Raw genomic sequence first — 24,245 nt, 5'->3', positions numbered from 1 at the left:
ACATAACTGCATGGAAGGGAATATACAAAAATCCCCTTCCCTGATGTCCAAATATAATTTTTACATTTTAACTGCAACAAAGTCATACAAATATTACTAATTTTATTTATAAAAATGCCCTGATGTGAAGGCACTCAAAGCACTACATACTTAATTTAAAAAGTTACTTAATTTCTAAAATATAGTGCACTAGCAACAAAGCTACACTCATAAAATAAGGGGAACAGACTGTAATAAGTTTGGCCCTACGTAGGAAGGGTGGAAATGTTTCTAAATATAAGCCAGATAGGGATAATAAAAGCTACTTCTAGGACACACTTTCAGGTGTTTAACAATAGGGCAGGATGGGCTGAGACAGCTATTAAGGGGAAATAAGCTCCACTCCCTACAGGCCTACCTCATTGCCTGTTGACCTAAAATATGATGGTGGAACCCCTAAAAGGCAGGTGACATCAGAGCCTTAACATGTGATAAAATTCAAGAAGATGGTCTGGAACAAAGCCAAGTATATTCAATGGCAAAAAACTACATTAATGAAGGTTGCTTGGGGCATGTCATCCCCATGCACAACACTGAGTTGAGCAAAACTCAAAACCTCTGAAAAACAGGAAATGCAGTTAAGGTTGTCCATGCAACCTTAACTCTGCTCTCTTTCAGAAATGCCCCAATATGCCCTGTTAACACACATACCTTTACCCTGCCACTCCCCAGTTGCTGAAATGTACAAGCTCTTTACCGCCTTTTACAACTCTCACCCACAGAATTCCATGCAACACTATAGGTGGAGGGTGGGGAGGGGGAAGGTTGCCTACATCACCTTTGCTCTGTTCCCCTGGAGATGGCAGCAACCTATGGGAACTATTTGCATGCAGACAGTGTTAGGCATACCTATACTAAATGGTGGAAGGCACAGGGCATTTATTACAAAGGATATTGTCAGCAGTGAGGGGCAGTAATGAGAGGATTCTAATGCTTTAATTATGTTTAAGTGAAAGTGATGGTTGAGATGATATCGTGTGAGTAAGCACAAGGGAGTTGTAAAAGGCTGTGAAATAGGCTATGTCTACACTATGGACCTTACAGCTGTAGTGGTGTGTTTATGGGACATATTGGGCATTGCTGAATGAGACCAGAGAAATGTTGCATGGGCTTAACTGTGCATTTCCTGGTTTTCAGAAGTTTGAGTTTTGCTCAACTCAACATTCTGAGAGGGGACAACATACCACCAGGAAAAGATACATTGTTGATAGGAGTTAGTAGTCATGTAAACAGTTGTTCATATCCCTTTCTGCAGTTTGCATATGGAGTCAAATCAGCATGTGTCAGGAATCCCTATACTGTGGTGTACTCTATACTTTGCCACATCCTTATGGATGAGGAATCACCCAGAATCCACATGTTGGCACCCTGGCAGAACACATATTTCTCTTCCCTTAGAGGTCAAGTCACCTGCGCTGTCAGTTCTGTACTTCTGCACTATGTGTTTTAGGAAACACCACATTAATCTACTTGAAGATCTGGAAGTAGTCCTTTGCCCTCACCTCCCCAGAGGCTAGTAAAATGAAAAATCTGTTATCAATGAATGCAAGGCTTGCCTATCATGCATCCTCACTGCTCACCCCTCCTGTAACTGCAACCCCTCTTCTTGTCCCTGTCCTTCTTGCCAATCCACAAGTCCTCTGTTGTCGACTCCTCCTCACGCAAAATAACAAACATTTTGCTTAAATCAGCTACTGACTATTCAGCTGTGTTCACAGTAAACCTCCCCATAAAATACAAACACATGATATTATAACAGACAACGTGCAGCAAGCAGTGTGAATTATTAGATCTTTATTGCACTGGTGTACAAAGATTAGGACTAGAAGCAACAGTGGAGGGCTGTTCACTGGTGCAGTGGCGTCGGCACATTTCCTCAAACTACCCAGACAAGCATAAAATGGTTGCATAGAAACCCTCTCACGGTTTCTTCTTTACTGGGACATGTACCCTGTAATCCTTCCAGACTGCACAACTATGCAATTGAAGAAATGAACACTTTCTTAAATTCCCTAAAGACCTAGTGGATGCCGTCCACTATCGTAGATAATAACTAATCAATTGAGAACATTTTGAGCTGCATCACAGCAGTAGTTTTATCTCTGGCTCTGTGCAAAAAATGCTACCTAGTAACTTTCTGAAAAACTGCCATCTTTTTCAGAACATGTATCTCTGGAACTACGGTCTCAAATGATCCCAAATGTGGTCAGTAACCCTACAATGTATTCCCACAAAACAATGCAAATTTCAAGAAAATCTGTGCAAACATGCAGATTTTAGAGCACCATGGAACGTAATCCTTTAAGCAGGAAGGACAGAGGGATGATGGAGGGAAAGGGCTTCTCTACACATCCTCCTTCAGCATGGGAGTCTTTAAAACGTCTGAGGCATGCCATTCATCTCAATGTGTTCTTATGAGCAGAATAAGAACATCCTATTGAGATGAATACAACCTGAAACAATAACTCACAGATGTGTGAACTAGTCCATTTATCTCAGTGGGTGTTCCCATCCCCCTCCTGAGCGCTTTTTAGAGCCCGTGAGATGCATGAGGATCTCATGAGGCTCTTCGGGTGAGGAGTGGAGAACGGTTATTTCTTTACAATCTTTAATGAGAATCAAAACAACAAAAATCCCACTCAAAATGTAGCCACCACAATTATAGCAATTCTGAGAGGAATATATGAAGAATGAATGATGTGAGTTTCAAATATTAGAACCTACCTGTGTCCTTAATCTACTAACTTCATTGTCCATTTCAGAATATCTGTTCTTCAGTTCTCCCTGGAAACTAAACTGGGACACACCCTCTCCATTCTCATATTCCTTTAGTTTCTTCTTAACTGTTTTTAGAAGTTTCTTCATTCTGCATAGTAAGTACAGTAGAAAGACAAACAGACTTGTTTATATATTTTTAGAAACCATAGCCAAGCTCCTCAAACCCATTTTTAATATATTTGATAGACAAATCTGATGAATCATCCTCTCAGTCTCAGAAATCATTTTTAGGGCAAACTTCTAGCTGCCCCTATCAGGATGTCTGTAGGTGTAAGTCCTTTTCTCTCCTTACCTGCCTGAACAAGGACCCTTTTTCTCCTTCCCTGCCTGAAGAGTTGCAGGGAAGCCTGGCTTACCATACCTGCTCACTGCACTTTGCAACAGGTGCTCAATTACAAAAGCAAACAACATTAAAAGTTTGGCATTATACAAGCAATTTGTGAGGTCAGTTGTACAATCATTTTTCAGTTAAAGTTTAATTTTGTAAACTGAACAAAGGCACGTTTTAGTTTACTTGATATTTTCTTGGAAGTGCTGAAAAAACTGTACCCATTACATTCTTTTTGCAATTCACTGTTTCTCTTCATTTCTTGATCCAGTCGGACGTCCACTGATCGTTTTAACTCTACTAGCTTCTTCACTTTTTTCCTTTCACTCTCGAACTTTCAAAATGAAAAAAAAAATACATATACACGTTACTACATATAGCATTAATGGAAGTTTTCATTTGCTATATATGATACATACCGGAAGCAGACCTTCACATTCCTTACAGAGAAGCTGGAATACATCTTTGTTTTAAAATTTTGATGTTTTAATAAAAAATTCTATTAAACATACATTCATGGCCAATTAGGAAGCAGATATAACTGATGTTAAGTCTTGTTAACCTTATTAATTCACTGTTCATTATTATTAAATATTATTTATTTCAGTGTTGCTCACATTGTGATAGGTGCTGTCCATGTAAATATAAAGACACTCTTCGCATCACCAATTATCTCATATTGAAACTCTACAATTTTCATTAGCTGCTGTTCTTCCAGATGTAGAAACTATATTTCATCTCTTTATCTAAAAATTAGATTTTGTCTTGCATCCCTCCAGTATGGACTGAAATGAATAGGATACTTTCTTCTCTGTTCTCACTTAGGAAATGGGATCAAATTGCCGCAATGGAATTTTGGCACCTCCTGCAGTAGCAAGAGATAAAGACTATCAGCCCCAAAACTTGATTAAAGAGTGGACTTTCCAGAGTAGGGAAGATCTTCACAGAAATCTGTATTTCAGAAAATACATGAGGAAAAGTTGCCATTTTATGTTTAACTTTGCCATGTCAGAGACTAATGGGTTTCATCTAATAGTAACCCAGTAGACTCAGAGAAGGCTCTATCATGTGACAGAAACACATGTTTTTTGGGATTACCGCACTAAAATCTTGAAAATGTAGCAAAAGGAGTCCTTTCCATCAAAATGGTGATGCCTAGTGGGCGAGTGTGGACTGAGCACTATGTTTCTTTCTGGAAGATCTCTAGCACCACAGCAGACTCCTGTTTGGATCAAGAAGCTACTATGACTCTCACTAAACATCCTTTGACCCTGCAAAAGACTTAAGCAATATAAGTTCATAGTCACTTAGCTGGAATGGAACAAGAAATTGGCTGCCCTCTCCAAAAATTTACCCATACTTGTGGACTCAGTTTAGCATTTGTTACATTAATCTCACTCATGGCTGACATTTTCAGGGTCCTGGTAGGAGACATCTATTGGAGGAGGTCATGATCATGTAGATGGTGCTTAGGTAACATGGGTCAATCCCATGGAGGCTTTTCAAGAAGAGGGATGAAATTTTAAATTTGTCCTCAGTATTTAACAATGAGTTAGTGAGAGGGGAGCATTATGGTGATGTACTCTTGGAGGCCTGTGGCTCTGTAAGCAGGCTGCTATGTTCTGAACTAATCAAATTTTTTTTAAAATAATTTCATTCCTAGTTAAGTATATTCCAGTAATCAAGCCTCGAGAGCATCAATGCTTAGTCTGAATGTAACGGGTTTTGGCCAGCAGTAGGTGGGAAAAGGATTTTTCTTTGTAAAAAAAAATAAAATAAAAATTGTTGTGGCTAACGAGGTACCCAGTGCAATGAAGAGACCAGGTGAATATGTACACCATTTCCATGATCTGAGGGGAGACACCCTCAAAGAAGTGTGATGTTATGGAGATGGCAAGTTCTTGAAAGTTTGTGTCCCTCTCTGATATCAGCTTCATCTCTGTCCTGGATTCAGTTTCAGTCAGCTGCTACTCTTCATCCATCCATCCATCCCAGAGCTGGAAAACTGTACTGCTTGAATCTGATGTGGTACTTGTGACTTTCCTGATGGATGGAGGAAGGGAAAGCTTGACCTGAGGGAACTATAGATCACTTTTGTTTTCTTGGCATTAATGTGGTTAGCCTTAATTGTCTCCCTAATATGGTTTCCATCATGAGGCAACAGGCCCTTAAGCTTCTAGGCATCTGGTTCCAGAGGCAGTTGCTCTTACTGTGGTATCTGCAATATCGAGCAATCTTCCAACTACCTTGATAACATTTCTGAATTCTTTCTGGTCTCTTTCAAGAAAAGAATATATGATGTGGCAAGACTTGCTCCACATTTTGTACTCATAGTAGCTCACATGAGACTGGTAGTTTCCTATGCAAGTAGAAAACTATGTTTCTGAAGGAAGCCAGCATCTGGAATTATGGCAAGGCAACAGAAAGAATGGTTACCTGTGTTGTAACTGTTGTTCTTCCAGATGTGGTTGCACACATGTATTCCACTGACGTGTGCGCTTGCCCAACAAGCTGGAACCAGAGTTTTCTGAAGCAGTACCCATCAGGACAGTGCATGTGCCCTGAACCTCCCCATAACCCTTCCTGAAGCTACTTAAGTGCAGTGCCACCTCAATACCTCCTCAGTTCCTTTACAGTGGAATATGGTGGCTCAGGACTCCAATGCAGATGGGACAGAAGGCAGGCGCTGGCATACATGTGTGCAACTATATTTCTAAAGGATGACTGTTACAATACAGATATGTAACTGTTTTTTCTTTTTGGAGTGCTTGCGCATACATATTTCACTTAGATGACTCACAAGCAGTTCTGTTAGGAGGTGGAGTCTACTTAAATAGTGATTGCAATATTGCTTTCCTAAAGTTGCAGCAGATCTTGAAGCAGTTGTGATAGCATAATTATGAGTGAAGGTACGCTTCCACAGAGGACCAAGTAGCAGCCCTACAGATATCCAGTATAGAAGTGTTTCTCAGAAAAGCTACCGAGGAAGCTTGAGCTCTTGCTGAATGGGCCAATAGTCTCTGTGGAGGAGGTGTATTTGCTATCCTGTACGTCATTATGATACAGGAAGTAACCCTTCTAGAAAGTGTCCATGCTGAAACAGCTTGGCCTCTCACTGTCAGAATACAAAACAAAGAGCCAAGCCAAGGGGACAACCTGACACATCAGAGCCATTAAACATAAAATCATAGAACTGGAAGAGACCTCAAGAGATCATCTAGTCCAGTCCCCTGCACTCGTGGTAGGACTAATTATCTAGACCACTCCTGACAGGTCTTTATCTAGCCTGCTCTTAAAAATCTCTAATGATGGAGATTCCACAACCTCCCTAAGCAATTTATTCCAGCGCTTAACCACCATGACAGTTAGGAAGATTTTCCTAATGTCCAATCTAACCCTCCCTTGCTGCAATTTAAGACCATTTCTTCTTGTCCTATCCTCAGAGGTTAAGAAAAACAATTTTTCTTCCTCCCTCTTATAACAACCTTTTACATACTTGAAAACGTATCATGTCCCCTCAGTCTTCTCTTTTCCAAATTAAACAAACCAATTTTTTTTCAATCTTCCCTCACAGGTCATGTTTTCTAGACCTTTAATCATTTTTGTTGCTCTTCTCTGGACTCTCTCCATTTTGTCCACATCCTTCCTGAAATGTGGTGCCCAGAACTGGACACAATACTCCAGCTGAGGTCTAATCAGAGTGGAGTACAGCAGAAGAATTACTTCTTGTGTTTTGCTTAAAACACTCCTGCTGATACATCCCAAAAGGATGTTTGCTTTTTTTGCAACATCATTACACTGTTAACTCATATTTTGCTTGTGGTCAGCTATGACTACCAGATCCCTTTCCGCAGTACTCCTTCCTAGACAGTCATTTCCCTTTTCGTATGTGTGCAACTGATTGTTCCTTCCAAAATGGAGTACTTTGCATTTGTCCTTATTGAATTTCATCCGATTTACTTCAGACTATTTCTCCATTTGTCCAGATCATTTTGAATTTTAATCCTATCCTGCAAAGCACTTGCAACCCCTCCCAGCTTGGTATTGTCCGCAAACTTTCTAAGTGTACTCTGTATGCCATTATCTAAATCGTTGATGACGATATTGAACAGAACTGGATCCAAAATTGATCCCTCGTTATGCACTTCCAGCCTAACTGTGAACCACTGATAACTACTTTCAGGGAATGGTTTTCCAACCAGTTTTGCACCCATCTTATAGTAGCTCCACCTAGGTTGCATTTCCCTAGTTTATGAGAAGGTCATGTGAGACAGTATCAAAAGCTTTACTAAAGTCAAGCTATACCATGTCTACTGCTTCCCCCCATCTATAAGGGTTGTTACTGTGTCAAAGAAAGGTATCAGGTTGGTTTGTCATAATTTGTTTTTGACAAATCCATGTTGACTGTTACTTATCACCTTATCTTCTAGATGTTTGCAAACTGCTTAATTATTTGCTTTCTGGGTACAGAAGTTAAGATGATTGGTCTGTAACTTCCTGGATTGTCCTCATTTCCCTTTTTATAGATGAGCGCTATATTTGTCCTTTTCCAGTCTCCCATCTTCCATGACTTTTCAAAGATAATTACTAATGGCTCAGATCTCTTCTCAGTCAGCTCCTTGAGTATTCTAGGATGCATTTAATCAGGCCCTGGTGACTTGAAGACATCTATTTGTCCAAGTAATTTTTAACTTGTTCTTTCTCTATTTTAGCCTCTTCTGATCCTACCTCATTTTCACTGGCATTCACAAAGTGGTATGTTTTCTTTACTAGGATGAAAAAAACTAAACTATCCCTTTTAAAAATCTAGCAATCTTTACATCCTTCGCACACCAATGTTAGCACATAGGGTGGAAACAAGTCTTTTCCATTCCTCTCTGTTATTTGCTGCTGGTTCCATTTGCTCTGTGAATAGAGATCAACTATTTTACCCTCTCTGCAAAGAGTTCTTCTTAAGGTTTCTCTTGGATGCCTTTGTTTTCTCACACCAGATGGTTTCTATTTGACAGCTTCATGTGGATGTCTGTGTTGGCATCTGGAGTACATGCCCCAGATCTGTCTAGCACTTCCTTCTGATACTGATGGAAACAAGTTGCTTGTTGGTGATTTCTCAGATCTCTGCTGCTGATGAAGTCTTTCTAACTAATGTCCAGAATCTTTCTCAGATAGAGGAGGTACAGCTGGCTCCCAGGCTGGCTGACTCTCAATCTGGCCGACTCTCAGTCTGGCCCAGTGAGCCCCCTCAAAACGGTTGCACTTACTGGAGTCACTGGTCTGCTACTTGAGCCTTGCGGCAGCTGCAACACAGCAGTTACTCAATGCATACTATGCTCACAGTTGCACTTGCCCTACTATGACTTTCACTTTCTGCTTCAAGCCCTGCTCCCACTCTAGCCTCAGTCTCCCGATCCATTCTGGTTTCTGACTCCTTGCTCCGACTCTTGGTTATGTTCCTGATGACGACTCTGGCTTACTCTTCAGCTTAGGCTTTGACTTCTGACACCGGTTCTAACCTTTGGCGTGTCCCCTTGACCCTGATGCCAGCTTCACCTTTGGACTAGTGACTGATCCCTGGATCTTCACTTCCCATTACCCAAACTGTCACCACAACCACCAGGCAAAGTCCTGTTCCACTCACTAGGTTGGCCGCACACGCCCTGAAAGCTTACAGTTTGAGCAGCCCACAAAAGACCAGATGTAGGGAGGGCCTAGGCTTAATGACATAGAGGTCGCTTCTGAAACAATCACAGCGGGAGCCCCACTCAACCTCATGGACATAGTATGGGCCTTAAAGGAAAAACAAGCCCAGTTTGCTGCACTTCGAGAACAGAATGCAATCCTGTAGGCCCAAGTGCAGGCTCATGAAATCGAGGCCCAGGTGACTGCACTACAGAACTGGAATGCCAGCCTCCAGACCCAGATGCAAACCCAGGCAGTGGCTAAAGTCCCTTTGACTCTCACACCTATTATCTGTGAGTCCAACGTTACCCTACTGGACAAGTTCAATGGGGCCTGGACCAAATTCCAGGGATTCTTGAATCAGTGTCACCTTGTTTGTGCTGCAACCACAATAATACCCCATGGATTACTCCCTGAGTAGGAATCATGATTAGTTGGCTTACTGGAGAGGCTCTGGGGTAGGCTTACCCACTATGGGAGATGTTTGGCCCTCTTTTCAAACATTTTGAGACAATGGAAGATATTCCAGACAACTTTAACAGGGAGCACACTGAAGAGTCTGTGCTCCATGCCCTCTAGCAGGGATCCTGGCCCATTGCCAGATACACTGCTGAGTTTTGATACCTGGCAGCCAATACCTGCTGGAACCAGGCTGCATAATGACACCACTTCTGGAAAGAACTCAGTGATTCTATTAAAGATGAATCAGGGCCACTGAGTGGCTCTGACTGATCTGTGCATCAATATTGATGGCCGACTAACAGAATGATGCCAGGAAAAGCAGCACATCCCCTGAGACTTATTGAACCAGACCTGTCTGTCCTATGCAACTCCAGGTAGTCTATCATACCCCAAGCCTATGTAGATTGACCAAGTTCAACCCTGCCTCTCCATCAATGAAAATAACTGATCCTTGGCTCTAAGACTGTGCCTGTACTGCGCGGAATGTTCGCATTTTGTGGTGGGCTGCTGACCGAGAACCACCATTCCTCTGAGTCAGGAAATCCCAGAACCCAGCCCTAGTAGCAGGGCCACATCTGGGTCAGTACTTCACTCTATCAGCCTGTGAGCTGCTCTGCCACTGCACTGCTGGAATCCAGACAATCCCAACAGCTATAAGCCCTCCAGGAATAGATGAGATTTTATTCATCCCTCCACCTCTCCAGCTGGCACCTCTATATTCTTGATAGCCAAGAAGGATGGCTCTCTCCAACTCTGCGTTGATTACTGGGCACTAAATCAAATCATAGTGCACAATTGATATCCTCTTCCCTTTATTAATGAGCTTCTGAGAGATTCTACTTAACTCGGATCCTTACGAAATTAGACCTTCATGAAGCATATAACTTGCTCAGAATATGGTAAGAGGGTGAGAGAAAGACAGCCATTTTGAATATTTGGCTATGCTGTTTGGTCTCTGTAATGCTCCTGCTACCTTCCAGCATTTTATGAATGAAGTCTTTAGGGTTATTCCAGATCAGTTCATGGTCACCTATTTAGCTGACATTCTCATTTTCTCTGAAAATCAAGAGCTCTGTATCTGTATCATTCTAGACTGGCTTAGTCAGAACCAACTCTATGCCAAGTCAGAAAAATATGAATGTGACAAGAACACGGTGGAGTTTCTGGGTTACGTCATATCCCTGGCAGGACTCACTATGGACTCCTGCAAGGTAACGGTGATTACAGCCATGTCCTTCTTTGAATGGTTCCAGTCTGTCTTATGAGTCCTTATTTGGGGAAGACCTAGAGAGGAAGACCAACCCCACTTTCTCCCAGGAGAAGAGTCTAAGTCCAGGGGTCTGTCAAAAACTACTATAGCCTTGGTAGTGAATTGTGTACAAGTGGCAGGATAGTGAAATGAGGGCCCTGGGGCAGAGAAGAGTCTCATTGCCCGTTCCATGAAGTGTTGCTTGAGGCACAGATCTCTGGAAAACTGTGTTCTTCTTTTGAAAGAATGGCTGATACTGCACCTTTCTTTAACGTATCCCTCACAAAAACACAAAAGATAGCACATGTAGAGGGCACTACTTGAGACACACACCCCACGACAGGAAGTGCTTAAAGCTCAGTGAGTGCTGCATGCCATCGATGCCTAGCACTGAAAGCCAAGTCCTAAATACTTTAAAAACAAAAATAAAATCATAAGAGAAGCCTAACTACTGGGTACTAACTGCTAAGTAACTATTTACAAAAAAGGCAGAGATCTGCTCACTGACTATGCAGAGAAAAAAACATGAGGTAAACTACAAAGGGCACTCTGACTCGGGCCATGAGCAGTGAGAAGGAACTGATTACGGGTGTGGTGGCATACCTGCTCTTCCAACATAGCCTCAGGAGGGGCTAAGAGGAGGTGTAGGGCACATGCACCCCCTCAACAGGTACTGCTGCAGAAAACAGTCTGGCTCCTGTGCACCAGGTGCGCGCACACACAGAGGACTGGATTTACACCTTAGGTGCCCCTAGGCACAGCATTTTCAGTGCCTCCTACTTACAGCGGACCTACGTGTAGGGGTCCTGGTCAATTTGAGGGCCTACATAAAAATGGGCGCCCAAGCCTTAGATGGACTGCTGGGTGGAAGCCCTGAGCCTGGTGCCCCAAGCCCAGGCAGGAATGGGGTGGGAGGTGGAAGCTCTAAATCTGGGTGCTCAGAGCTCTGGCAGGATTGAGGGGAAGCAGAAGCCTCAAGCCTGGGTGCCGTAAGTCCCGGCTGCAGCCATGGGGACTGAAGCCTTGAGCCACAGTTGCAGCAACTGGGCGGAAGCCCTGAGCCTGGGCACTCTGGCTGGAGTCATGGAGGGCTGAAGCCCTGAGCCTGGGCACCCCAGCTGAAGCCACAGAGGGCTTAAGCCTTGAGCCTGGGCACCCAAAGCCCCATGGCAGGAGCAGGAGGGACCGTGGAAGCCTCCACCCAGGCAGAAGCTAATCCTAATACCTGGCTACTGCAGCACATTGCCTGTCAACTCTGCAAAGAGACTCCTGAGGGCTTCCATAAAAATACACAGTGTTTCCATATAAAACACATTTGGAGGGAATTTGGCTATCAACCAATATTTCAGTGGTCTCATTTACAGATGTGCTATAGGTACTAAATATGTGGAAGAGGACATAAGTCTCATAAGTCTCAAGAAGAATCCCACTGAGGCAGAGGCTGTTCTAAGATCAGTAAAACAGACTGGTGAATGTCCTTGAATCTCTTTCCTGAAAGAAAGATTTTGGCCAGAGCCAAGTCCAGGATGACTCTGTGAAGGATAATCTTAGGTAGGAACAAAAATGGAATTGTCCCAATTTAGATGGACAGCTAAGGATTGGAACAGTGTGCGTGTCATGTTGAAGAAATGTTTTAATGCTTATTGAGAACAATAAAACCTCTAACAATTTTTATTGTTTCACAGGAAACTGGCAAGACAAAGGAGTCTGGAACAGGATATGTCAGAAAATACAGAAACCCAGTTGATAAAGGTACCTTCTGAGTTGTGGCCAGGATAAAGGTTGATGTTGTTCCAAGGTTTAGTGACTTTTGGAAAATGAAAAATTTTTATGCTAATTTTTAATAAATTTACCTGCACAGAAAGTACTAATAAGGGAAAATTTGTTTTTATTTATTTTAAATTAAGAAGTATAGCTGAGACAACCATCAAGATTTCCTGAGAGCTCCTCCAGTCTTACAGCATACAGTCAAACTGAAAGCTGATGATATATAAGGGACTGCTGTGGTTCCTCTCCAGAAGTGGTGCACAAAACACACTAGTGAAGTCAATGGTTGTAGAACTACAGACTATATATATGACTGTCTTGGCAATCTAGCACAAAGAGCATACACCCAAGAACGTGGCTCTATTATATGTTGTAGCTTTAGAGAATCTGACAGTTACTGACTATCATATCATCATATCTTATAATATGCCATATCACCCCTCAAGAGAGACAAAATGTTCCAGATTTTTAAGAGGCTCTCCACCTTCTGTTATAAACCTGTCAGTTGACTTCCCAGAATGTATATGCCACTGTAAAAATGAACTTCACAGGATACTAAGAAGGGTGACATAAAATGAAAATGTAACTATTTAAAATACAGATACAGCTTAAAACTGACAAATTATTTGGGTATTTTTTTGACTTACTTGTTCCAACATCTCAGCCTTTTCCCTGTCCAGTTGAGATAGACGAACTCCAAGTTTGGATCTGGACTTCAACTCCTCCTCCCACAGATTATGTGTATCTTTTGCAGTGATTGACAGCATGGTTTGTTTTTGGACCTACAGAGTAAGCATTTGCACAGAACAAAAATGTAACAAACAAATGTCAAAATTATTGTCAGGCTGGAAGTTATAAAAATTGTAGTCACATATGAAGGCCCTAATTATCAGTACACTAACTCCTCACTTAACGTTGTAGTTATGTCCCTGAAAAATTATGCTTTAAGTGAAACAATGTTAAGCAAATCCAATTTCCCCATAAGAATGAATGTAAATGGGGGGGTTAGGTTCCAGGAAAACGTTTTTTGCCAGACAAAAGTGTATGTGTGTGTATATATCTATCTATATCTATACACACACACATATACATACACACACACACACACACACACACACAGAGTATAAGTTTTAAACAAACATTTTAATACTGTACACAACAATGATGATTGTGAAGCTTCGTTGAGGTAGTGGAGTCAGAGGGTGGAAGAGCGTGGGATATTTCCCAGGGAATACCTTACTGCTAAATGATGAACTAGCACTTGGCTGAGCCTTCAAGTGTTAACACATAGTTGTTAATGTAGCTTCACACTCTACAAGGCAGGAGGAATGGAGGGAGGAGACACAGCATGGCAGAGAGAGACAGACACACACACTGTGAGTAAGTGTGTGTGTGAGAGAGGGAGCAGACAGACAGTGTGTGTGTCTGTGTGTGTGTGTGAGAGAGAGAGAGAGAGAGAGATGCGCATTGCCCCTTTAAGTACACTGACCCCACTCTAAGGCACTGCAGAGCAGCTCCAAGGCAGAGGGCAGGAGCAGCACACAGCAGTGCTGAGGGACACTTGAACTGCCCGGCAATTGATAGCCTGCTGGGCAGCTGTCGCACAGGGAACTTAGGGGAGCTGACAGGGGGTCTGCTGCTCCACCCTGGTTCCAAGCCCCCACCAGCTAGCTCCAACAGGTTCTCTTCCTGCAAGCAGTGGACAAAGCAAGCATCTGTCAATAACGTTATAAGGGAGCACTGCGCAACTTTAAACAAGCATGTTCCCTAATTGATCAGCAACATAACAATGAAACAACGTTAACCAGGACGACATTAAGTGAGGAGCAGCAAAGAGTCCTGTGGCACCTTGTAGACTAACAGACATTTTGGAGCATGAGCTTTCGTGGGTGAATACCCACTTCGTCGGATGCACATCATTAAGTGAGTTACTGTACCTGTCTTTTTATCTGCTAATTTCTCTCTTAAGAAGCCCACTCAATAATCTTTAACAAGAGGGCTGTCTTGTTACTTATGACCAGGAGGCAGCAATAAAGAAATTAGAGGAACAAATCCATAGGGGCCGACTCCAACTCAACTCTCCAGAATGAGGTATTCCATAGCTGAAGATCGTATGAAGTATAAAGTTAATTCAAGAAAGAAAACTAAGAGCAACACTGGGAGAACTGATGGATAGAAATGGCATGCCGTATTATGTACCTAGAGAAAAATCAGCATGTGAAATTTCTCTATGTCTAATAGAAGGCAGACATTAATGATTAGAAGCAAAAATATATAAACACTCACTCCAACCACTCACACAAATTTTAATATTATGCACAGATTTCCTGTCAGCCCTACATCAACCTACAAGACTTCTGCTAAAGGCTGCATCAAAAGAAGTCAAACTTATACAGCTTGGTAAAACTGTGGATGCTTGATCATGATGTAAACTAGCAAATTTTTTGCTTGGGTCCCTTACACTTACGAAGTTGCTGTAGACTGACTGAATGGTAATAATGCCTCTGCTTTTTGGCAAGCAGAAACTCCTTATAGTGTAGGCTTCCCCAACAATTCCCGATCCACTTAGAGATAGAACAAAGACAGTTACCTTTTCCGTAACTGGTGTTCTTTGAGATGTGTTGCTCATGTCCATTCCATATTAGGTATGTGTGCTTGCCACATGCACTGGTGCTGGAAGTTTTTCTCTCAGTGGTATCCATAGGGGACCGGCTCTGGTGCCCCCTGGAGCAGCTCCCACACCCTGCACCCTCAGTTTCTCCTTGCCAGAAACTCCAACAGTGGGGAAGGAGGGTGGATTATGGAATGGACATATGCAACACACCTCGAAGAATACCAGTTACGGAAAAGGTAACTGTCTTTTCTTCTTCGAGTGCTTGCTCATGTCCATTCCATATTAAATGACTTAAGCGGTGTCAATGGAGGCAGGTAGGAGTTCACAGCTGTGTAGATTGCAACACAGCTCTGCCGAACCCAGCGTTGTCTGTGGCTTGCTGAGTGATGGCATAGTGTGCCATGAATGAGTGCACTGAAGACCACATCGCAGCTCTGCAAATGTCGTGAATGGGAACATGCGCCAGGAAGGCTGCCGAGGATGCCTGAATTCTGGTCGAGTGGGCCCTCACAATTGGCAGTGGAGGGACCTGTGCCAGCTCATAACCGGTCTGGAAGCAGGAGGTGATCCAGTTAGAAATCCTCTGTGATGACACCAGAAGGCCCTTCATGTTGTCTGCTGTCATGATGAAGAGCTGGGTCAACCTGCGGAAGGGCTTGGTACGCTACAGGTAAAACGCCAAGGCACATCTGACGTCCAGGGCATGCAGCCTCCTTTGCTCCCCAGCGGCGTGCGGCTTCGGACAAAACACCAGGAGGAAGAAGTCCTGGTTAACATGGAAAGAAGACACCACCTTCGAGAGAAAGGTTGGATGGGGTCACAGTTCAACTTTGTCCCTGTAGAACACCGTATATGGCAGCTCCGATGTCAGGGCTTTAAGCTCCGACATTCATCTCATGGATGTTATCACCACAAGGAATGCGACCTTCAATGACAGGTGGGAGATGGAGTAGGAGCCCATAAGCTCCAAGGACTGGCCCGCGAGCCTAGAAGGAACCAAGTTAAGGTCCCATTATGGGACAGGTGCCTGGGCCAGTGGGAAGAGTCTCTCAAGGCCTCTCAGGAATCAGACCGACATGTTGTGTGAAAACACTGTCTGATCTTGGATTGGCGGGTGAAAAGTGGAGATAGCTGCAAGGTGTACTCTGATGGGGAGAGGGATAGCTCAGTGGTTTGAGCATTGGCCTGCTAAACCCATGGTTGTGAGTTCAATCCTTGAGGGGGCCACTTAGGGATCTGGGGATTGGTCCTGCTTTGAGCAGGAGGTTGGACTAGATGACCTCCTGAGGTCCCTTCCAATCCTGATATTCTATGATTCAGGTCCCTTCCAGTTCTATGAGATAGGTATATCTCCATATATAAGATGGAGCAGATAATCTAAGATAGACTTAAAGAGGAGTGCATTGGAGAGATGGTATGCCCAGTGGGAGAACCTTGTCCATTTAGCCAGGCAGGTTGCTCTAGTGGAAGGCTTCCTGCTTTCCAAAAGGATTTGCTGGACCTCATTAGAGCAGGCCTGCTCTTCCAAGTTCAACCACACAGCATCCACACCGTGAAGTGAAGGGGGGCAAGGCTGGGGTGTAGGAGACACCTATGATCCTGTGAGAGCAGATCCTGTCCATTGGGACAGGGCCAGGGAGCGGCCACTGCCAGGTCCATCAGCATGCCGAATCAATGTTGGTGCGGCCACACTTGGGGCAACCATGATGACTTGAGCCTTGTCTCTCTTGACCTTTGACAAGACTCTAATGATGAGCAGGATTGTACTATCTATCCCCATTTAACATATGGAGAAAATGAAGCACATTCTAACACAAGGGTAGGCAAACTTTTTGGCCAGAGAGGCACATCAGGTTTCCAAAATTGTATGGAGGGCTGGTTAGGGGAGGCTGTGCCTCCCCAAACAGCCAGGCATGGCCTGGCCCCTGCCCCCTATTCGACCCTCCCCGCTTCTCACCCCCAACAGCCCCCCGAGGACTCCTGCCACATCTAATCCCCCCCCGTTCCCTCTCTCCTGAGGCTCCCCCCTCCCCTGGAACTCTTGCCCCATTGCCCCCTCCCTGTCCCCTGCCCGCCCCCAGAACCCCTTCCCCTGATTGCCCCCCGCCACCCTATCCAACCCCCCTCTCCTTCCTGAGTACCCCCCCCGGGACTCCTGCCCCCATTCAAGCCCCCTTTTCCATGCCCTCTGACTGCCCCGACCCCCATCCACACCCCCCTCCCCTGACTACCACCCCAAACTCCCCTGCCTTCTATCCAACCCAACCCCCCCCCCCCATTCCCCGCCCCCTGACATGCTGTCTGGAGCACTAGTGGCTAGCAGTGCTACAGCCGCGCTGCCCAGAGCACCAGAACAGGCAGACGCACCACCCAGCTGGAGCCAGCCACGCCACCGCGTAGCACAGAGCACTTGGTCAGGCTGTGGCTCTGCAGCTGCACTGCCGACAAGAGCTCGCAGCCCCGCCACTCATAGCATTGCACCGGTGGCACAGTGAGCTGAGGTTGCAAGGGAGGGGGCTAGTCTGCCAGGCCAGGAGCTCAGGGGTCAGACAGGAGGAGCCCATGGGCCAGATGTGGCCTGCGGGCTGTAGTTTGTCCACCTCTGTTCTAACATGTTCAAGATGACATGGCAACCCACAGCTGAGACAAGAACAGAAAGTTTCCCACATTCCACTCCTGTACCTTAACTACATAAGCATTTCTTCCCTATAGGCCACAAAACACATTATGCATGAAACTGTTCATGTTGATAAAAACATTACATGTTTACAGGGGCCTCATAGACTTTAAGGTGAGAAGGGACCATTATGATCATCCAGTCTGACCACCCTCACATAACCTCACCCACCCACCTCAGAAAAAGGAATTGTTAAGCCCACAATATGGCTCTTAGGAAACATATAAACAAGTCCTTACTAGGACACCTTGCTCTATAATAGGGTCTTGAATGCAGCTCCTCTGGGTATTGTGTAATCTCCCCCTTCATACAAAGCTCCCAAACAAAAAACATGGTGGCCATACTGCAGCAAAAAACTTCAGGACTGGACTTCAAAGAGAAACTGCTGAGCTTCAGTTCATCTGCAAATTTGACACCATCAGCTCAGGATTAAACAAAAACTGAATGGCTTGCCAACTACAAAATCAGTTTCTCCTCCCTTGGTTTTCACACCTCAACTGCTAGAACAGGGCCTCATCCTCCCTGATTGAACTAACCTAGTTATCTCTAGCTTGCTTGCATATATAAACCTGCCCCTGGAAATTTCCACTACATGCATCCGATGAAGTGGGTATTCACCCATGAAAGCTCATGCTCCAAAACATCTGTTAGTCTATAAGGTGTCACAGGATTCCCTGCTGCTTTTACAGATCCAGACTAACACGGCTACCCCTCTGATACTTGAAACCAAAAACAGTTATTTCATTCCTGCCCCACAACCATGATCATCTATAACAGTTTGCAGAGGAGATAAAAAGTAATGGCCATGTGAATTATGTCTTTTAATTTACCTGCTGATTTAGCTGTTCTTCTAAATTGATTTTTGCTGTCTGTAAGCCTGTTATCAAGTCTTCAAGGCGATTATGAACCTGTACAAGCATTAAAAAAAGATATTACATTTGTTACTTTCCACAGTCAAGTCCATATATAATTACAGAACAAAAGTGATGCAAAGAAACAAAAAAGTATTGTGAAAATTTCTAAGGACAGTCAGATACATTCAAAGAATATTTTCCTTTTTGTATTATTACATACCTGCCATATCTGTTTTGATGTCTATGTCAACTGATTATTTCCCCTAAAATTCCAGACATTATGGGACAGATTTTCAAAGGGCTTCTGAAAATGTGCTAATAAAATTGAGAAGTTGTTCATTTGCTAAATGAAAATCCACATTCTTTTCTAAATTAAAAAACCACAAATATTATCTGTATTTGAGATCCTATTTGATTTTGGAAGCCACGTGCAACGTGTTGCAAAGCAAGAAGTGCAAGTTCAGGAACCACTGAGAGATTCCAATTACAATAGACTAGTGGAATTTGGAAACATCAGAAGCATTATGGCTCTCATCTTTATAAAGAAATGGTTTAGATTTTTCTCAGATGCTTGGGGAGAGGATGGACTGAAAGGGGAGAGTTATACGTTGTGGGCAGTTAGGGTTTTAAGCTATTATGGTAAATAAAAGGAATATAGAAGAAAATGTAAAAATAGCTTTGTATGTATGATAGTTTCAATGTTTATATTTTATTTTCTACTTTTTGTAAGGTGCTCAGAGCAATGAGTGTGTGCTTGAAATCAGTCAAAAGAAGGTAGAAAAACTGTGTTTTATAGAAAGGATATCTTATGTGATGGCCCCACAAGATTAAAAAAGGACTGTCAATCCAGAGAGGATGACAAATTACCATATATACTCGTTCATAAGCAGAATTTATTTTTTAGTAAAAAAGGGAAGCACCAGAGAAGTGGTCTGCTTATGAATGGGTATAGAGAGGAAGAGGTGGGACGCAGCCCCTCCCCACAACAGAGGGTGCAAGGAGAGGCAGCACAGCCAGCAGAGACGTAAGGGGAGAGACTCGCTGCTCTCCCCCCAGCCTCCAAAGCACCTGCAGTTCCGAGGCTGGCAGGCTGCAGCCGTGCCGCTCAGCCCCGCCCCCCAGAGCAGGCTGTGGCTGCGCTGCCCAGCTCGCCGGAGCACACTGCGGCCATGCCGCCCGGCCCAGCCCACTGGAACATGCTGTGGCCACACTGCCCGGTCTGGCCCACCGGAGCAGGCTGTGGCCACACTGCCCAGCTTGCCGGAGCAGCTCCAGCGAGGCCAGAAACATCCTCCCCAGATAAGGTGGGAGAGGATGGGATGTGGAGAGTGTGGGAGTCCCGGGCTAGGGGTGGAGTCATGTGGGGGATGGTCACAGGGGTTACTCCCAGCTTTTCCCCCCAAAAAGCATTTCCCCACCACTTGTTGTCCTGGCCCGTCAGGCTAAGCATTTGCTGCGCCAGGACACTTTGTTTACTTAGTTTACCTCCGTGCCTGCGGATGTTTGAGGTAAACAAACCATCTCGGCCCACCAGTGGCTCCTCTTGATGGCCCAGGAGCCAAAGTTTATTGACCTCTGAATTATAGGGTCGGTTTATGAATGGGTCATAATTTTTTTCCATTTTTACTTATCCATCTTGGGGGTGGGGGAGGGGGGAGAGGGTCGGCTTATAAACTAACCAGCTTCTGATAGAGTATATACGGTACCAATCATTTGCATTCATAGAGTATTTTGACTCAACAATTCTACTTATCACAAGTCTATGAACTATGTAAAATGCAGTAACTGTTGTGAAAGCATGCATACCCTGTTCTCAGAACCAAATATTCTAGGCAAAAATTATATAAAGTTCACAGCCAATATAACCTCAGCTTTTTATTGTGGCTCTTCATCTAGAAGAGAACTCAGAAGAAGTGTGGATCTGCAGAGTCAACATACAAGTCTCTCTCCTATGTTATTTGCCATATATAGAGAGACACACAGAGGGGCCTCTGTTCAGAGTCATTCAATTAATCTCTAAATCCAGGCCTGTTATTACACTGCAGGTGTCTCAGTACCTGAGGATATATGGTGGTACTTCATTATGTATAAAATCTCTTCCACAGCATGCCTAGAAAAAGCCTAATAGTTTCTCTCTCTCCCCACCCCCAAAGTACTTCCCACTTACTCCAGTGATTGAAATAGACTGTGGATACCGAGAATAATTCCTCTTGGAACAGCTTGCTTCTGCTAGCATTTCTCTTCAATTTCCACACAGTCAAACTCAGGGAGCTACAGGAGCATGTGACAAAAGGCCTATCTTTGAGGAAGAGGTGTATGGTAAGATGCGTCTATATTAGACCTGAAAACAATGGCCTTCATGGCTAATTGGGAAAGATGAAAACTAAAGGTGCTCCCCCATATTGCTTTGCCAGTTTGGGTGGAGTGGACAGTTCAATCTCTATGCTCATTCATATTTGACTTCTCTATGACACTGCCTACAAAGGTGTCAATTAGTGACAACTGTCATGGTGATTTCTCTGATATGGACTTTATTTAAATAAAAAGCTAGTCATCACAGAAGAAAAACGGATCTTAAACAAAAAGTCAAAATCTCTCAGAAGGTACCACAGGGATCCAACTTTGTTGTTTATTGCACATCACTAAACACAATATTAGGAAGCAAAGGGAAAAATCAACTATACATAGCAAAACCAACCTCTGCTTATTGAAAAATCTTATCAGTTGACAACCTAAAAATGATTTTTTCCTTATATACGTGTTCTTCCCCTACTCATTGCATATTTAAACCTTTACAGTTCTTTCATTTATATTATGTTAAAAAAATTCTAGCCATGAAATCAGTTGTAAAAACTGAGAAGCCAACATATAATACAAGGGATATAATTCTATTCAGATGATGTCATTTAGCATCAGCAGATTAGTGCAGAAGTATTTTATCATCCGAATCCCAAGGGAATTTCTATTGATTAGCTTGTTACATATATGTTTTTAACAATATACATGTCTAATGAATGTTTGAAAATTTGTCTGATTTAAAGTCTTAAACATTCACATTAGTATTAATAATAAAATATATCATACTGAAACTAATTTAAAATATGTCAAATGAATAACAATACATATAATGCCATCTCAAAATTCTCAGAAACCAAGTATTTGGCTATATTAGACTGGCATTTTCACAAGAGCGTAACTCCATCAGATCTGAGAATCTACTTCCCTTAGGCTGCTTTGAAAATCCTCGCTTTAATGCATAGATGCAATAAACTCACAAGAAAGCTAAGCCTGTGGCTGACTTACAGAAGCAGAATCCTGCAGGTCTTTCTGAAGTACCTCAATTCTGCTTGTTTGCTGTTTGGTTGTAGCTTCCAATCTGGCATTTTCAATTTCAAGTCTTAAAAGCAAATAAACTTTTTAATATGTAACAATATGATTTTTCTGGACAAGTCTATAAATCCACAATAGCACAAAACTTGAAATAGTTTTGAAATAATAATTTACATATGAATTTCATAATCTAAAACTCATTTTAAAATTGTATTTAGTATTTAATTCTGTAATTTGTAAGTGTGTATTAGCAAAAGACCTTTTTTTTCTGGACATATTTCAACATGTTGTAATTTTCTTACCTTTGTATATGTTCTTCCAGTTGTTTTATAGCATTATTTGTTCCAGATGATGCTATTAGAAGGTCTTGCAATTTCTGGGAAGAAGCATTCACTTCTCGTTCTTTACTATCCAGTGCATTCTTCAAATCATGAATACGTCGTTCAGACTGAATATATTGATCTTCTGATTCTTGCAGCTGTAAACAAATCAAATTTAAGGTAACTGACGTTTGAAGTGCAAGTATTTAAACCATTATTGAATTTCAGATGAAAATTCAGGTTCCTGTCCATAAACATTTGTTTTAAATAAATCCCTGGTCCATTTCCTTTCTTTTCTGTCCAGGAGTCTGAAAGCCTTGTCCATGCCTTATCTTTTTCCTCAATTATTACTGCAACATCCTCCATACTGGCCTCAACAGTCCCATACTGCTCCTCTCTAATTTGTCAAAACACAGCTGCAAAAATGATTTCTCCTCATCTTATAACACCACATCACTCTTTGAATGTCTTCATTTGTTCCTCCTTGCCCACTGTATCTCATTTAAAATTTTCATCCTTAACTTAAAGTTGCTGCACAACTTTATAACTGATCTGATATTTTATTATTTGTATTCCAGTACTTCCCAGAGGGGATCGGGGCTCACTGTGCTAATTACTATACAACCACAGAAAGAGATGGCCCCTGTCCCAAAGAGCTTACAAGATTTTAGTTGAAACAAGATGGAGCATGTTGGTGTAACAAACAAACTGAGGGTATGAAGAAGAGAGGATGGCAGCAATGACAGAGAAAATAGGAGTTACATGAATTAACTTTAAAAAAAATGAAGTATACAGATTGATAGCTAAAATCTCAGTTGCAGAAAATACTACAAAAATAACAGTTGCACAAATAGATGTAATAATCCAATATTTCTACTTTTCTGGAGAAGTCAGAGACTGAACTGAGCTAAAGAATTTGTCTACAAACTAGATCAGGGGTTCTCAAACTTCATTTCACCTTGACGCCCTTCTGACAACAAAAATTACTATGGTACCCCAAGAAGGTACTACAGTACTCCAAGAAGCCTGAGCCTACCCAAGTCCCACCTCCCCAGGAGGGGGAGCCAACCCCACCCTCCCCAGGCCAGGGGCCAAAGCTGAAGCCCAAGTGCTTCAGCCCCAGACAGGGGCCCTGTAACCCGAGTCCTGCCCTGGGCCCCAGCAAGTACAAGTCGGCCCCAGCGACCCCATTAAAATGGGGTCCCAACCCACTTTGGGGTACCAAACCACAGTTTGAGAACCGCTGAACTAGATAATATGTTAAGTAAAAGACATATACATGCATCTTCTTTGTCCAAGTGAGGATTTAGTTACTCTAAGACAAATTGTTATCAGGTATGTACTACAGTTGTGAAAGAATGTAAATTACTTAAATGTCATTGTGTCTCAATAACAAGTTGCATCTTAGATGCCTAGAAATAATTTTAAGTCAATAAGTGTTTAAAGTGCTGAGACGATGAAAACTACTCATTGCGCTACTCTAAATATAAACTGTATGTAGGTGCTGTGAAATGATAGCTGAAAAAGAAATAATGAATACAGCAACTGGAGCTTATACATTTTTCAGAACACATGGTTTGCGATGTCACAAAACGGGCAACTCCTTAGATAATAGAGAAAAGTGTGAATTGAAGAGTTTATTGTTTCTAATGTAAGAGGTAAACCATTATTAAAGTTACAAGTTACCTGTAGTTATATGTACTGGTGAATAATAAGAAAAATGAGAAGTGGTTTTGAATCATCAAGTGCATACTTGATGTTAGTAGGTGTTGTGTGTGTGGAAGAGGAATAGGTTTAATTGGGTTCTAGTTTATAACATGAGTTTTGCTTCTCTAAGCATTCAAGAATACGTTTAGCTTAGAATTATGTGGGAAGATGATTTTAAATTGAACTGCCATTTCAGTAGTTAAAGCAATTTAAATTTCTAACTTTAGAATTTTTTTGATTGAACTGTTTTGATAATTATATAGTATTTCATTTGTATAAAGCTTGACTGGCAATTTGGCAAAAGACTTGTATTAAGTTTCCATAGTGGTACCAAAATTATTTCCACAAAATAATACACAAGAAGTTTTATCACTGATAAGATTTTGTACCTTTCAGTTACTGTGATTTGATGCATTACTTCAACAAGTGTAGCATCCCGTG

General features: G+C 42.6%; 1 protein-coding gene across 11 annotated transcripts in view; it reads right to left on the bottom strand.

Annotated features, from left to right (window-relative positions):
- Nucleotides 1–24,245, bottom strand: part of ANKRD7 (ankyrin repeat domain 7) — a 195,886-nt gene that overhangs the window by 46,424 nt on the left and 125,217 nt on the right. For 10 of the 11 annotated variants that reach the window (XM_050935977.1, XM_050935978.1, XM_050935979.1 and 7 more), the window contains 6 exons: nt 22,080–22,255; nt 21,751–21,844; nt 18,424–18,501; nt 12,950–13,084; nt 3,367–3,479; nt 2,764–2,905 (listed from right to left, as the gene is read on the bottom strand). In XM_050935977.1, coding sequence (XP_050791934.1) covers nt 2,764–2,905; nt 3,367–3,479; nt 12,950–13,084; nt 18,424–18,501; nt 21,751–21,844; nt 22,080–22,255 — 738 coding nt within the window. Of the gene's footprint in view, nt 1–2,763; nt 2,906–3,366; nt 3,480–12,949; nt 13,085–18,423; nt 18,502–21,750; nt 21,845–22,079; nt 22,256–24,245 lie in introns of those variants that run through there. The other variant, XM_050935987.1, reaches the window with a different exon arrangement.

Source organism: Gopherus flavomarginatus, chromosome 1, assembly GCF_025201925.1.
Source record: "Gopherus flavomarginatus isolate rGopFla2 chromosome 1, rGopFla2.mat.asm, whole genome shotgun sequence".
Classification (NCBI taxonomy): domain Eukaryota; kingdom Metazoa; phylum Chordata; order Testudines; family Testudinidae; genus Gopherus; species Gopherus flavomarginatus.
Note: the sequence above shows the minus strand (reverse complement) of the source record. Positions and strands in the feature narration are given on the sequence as shown.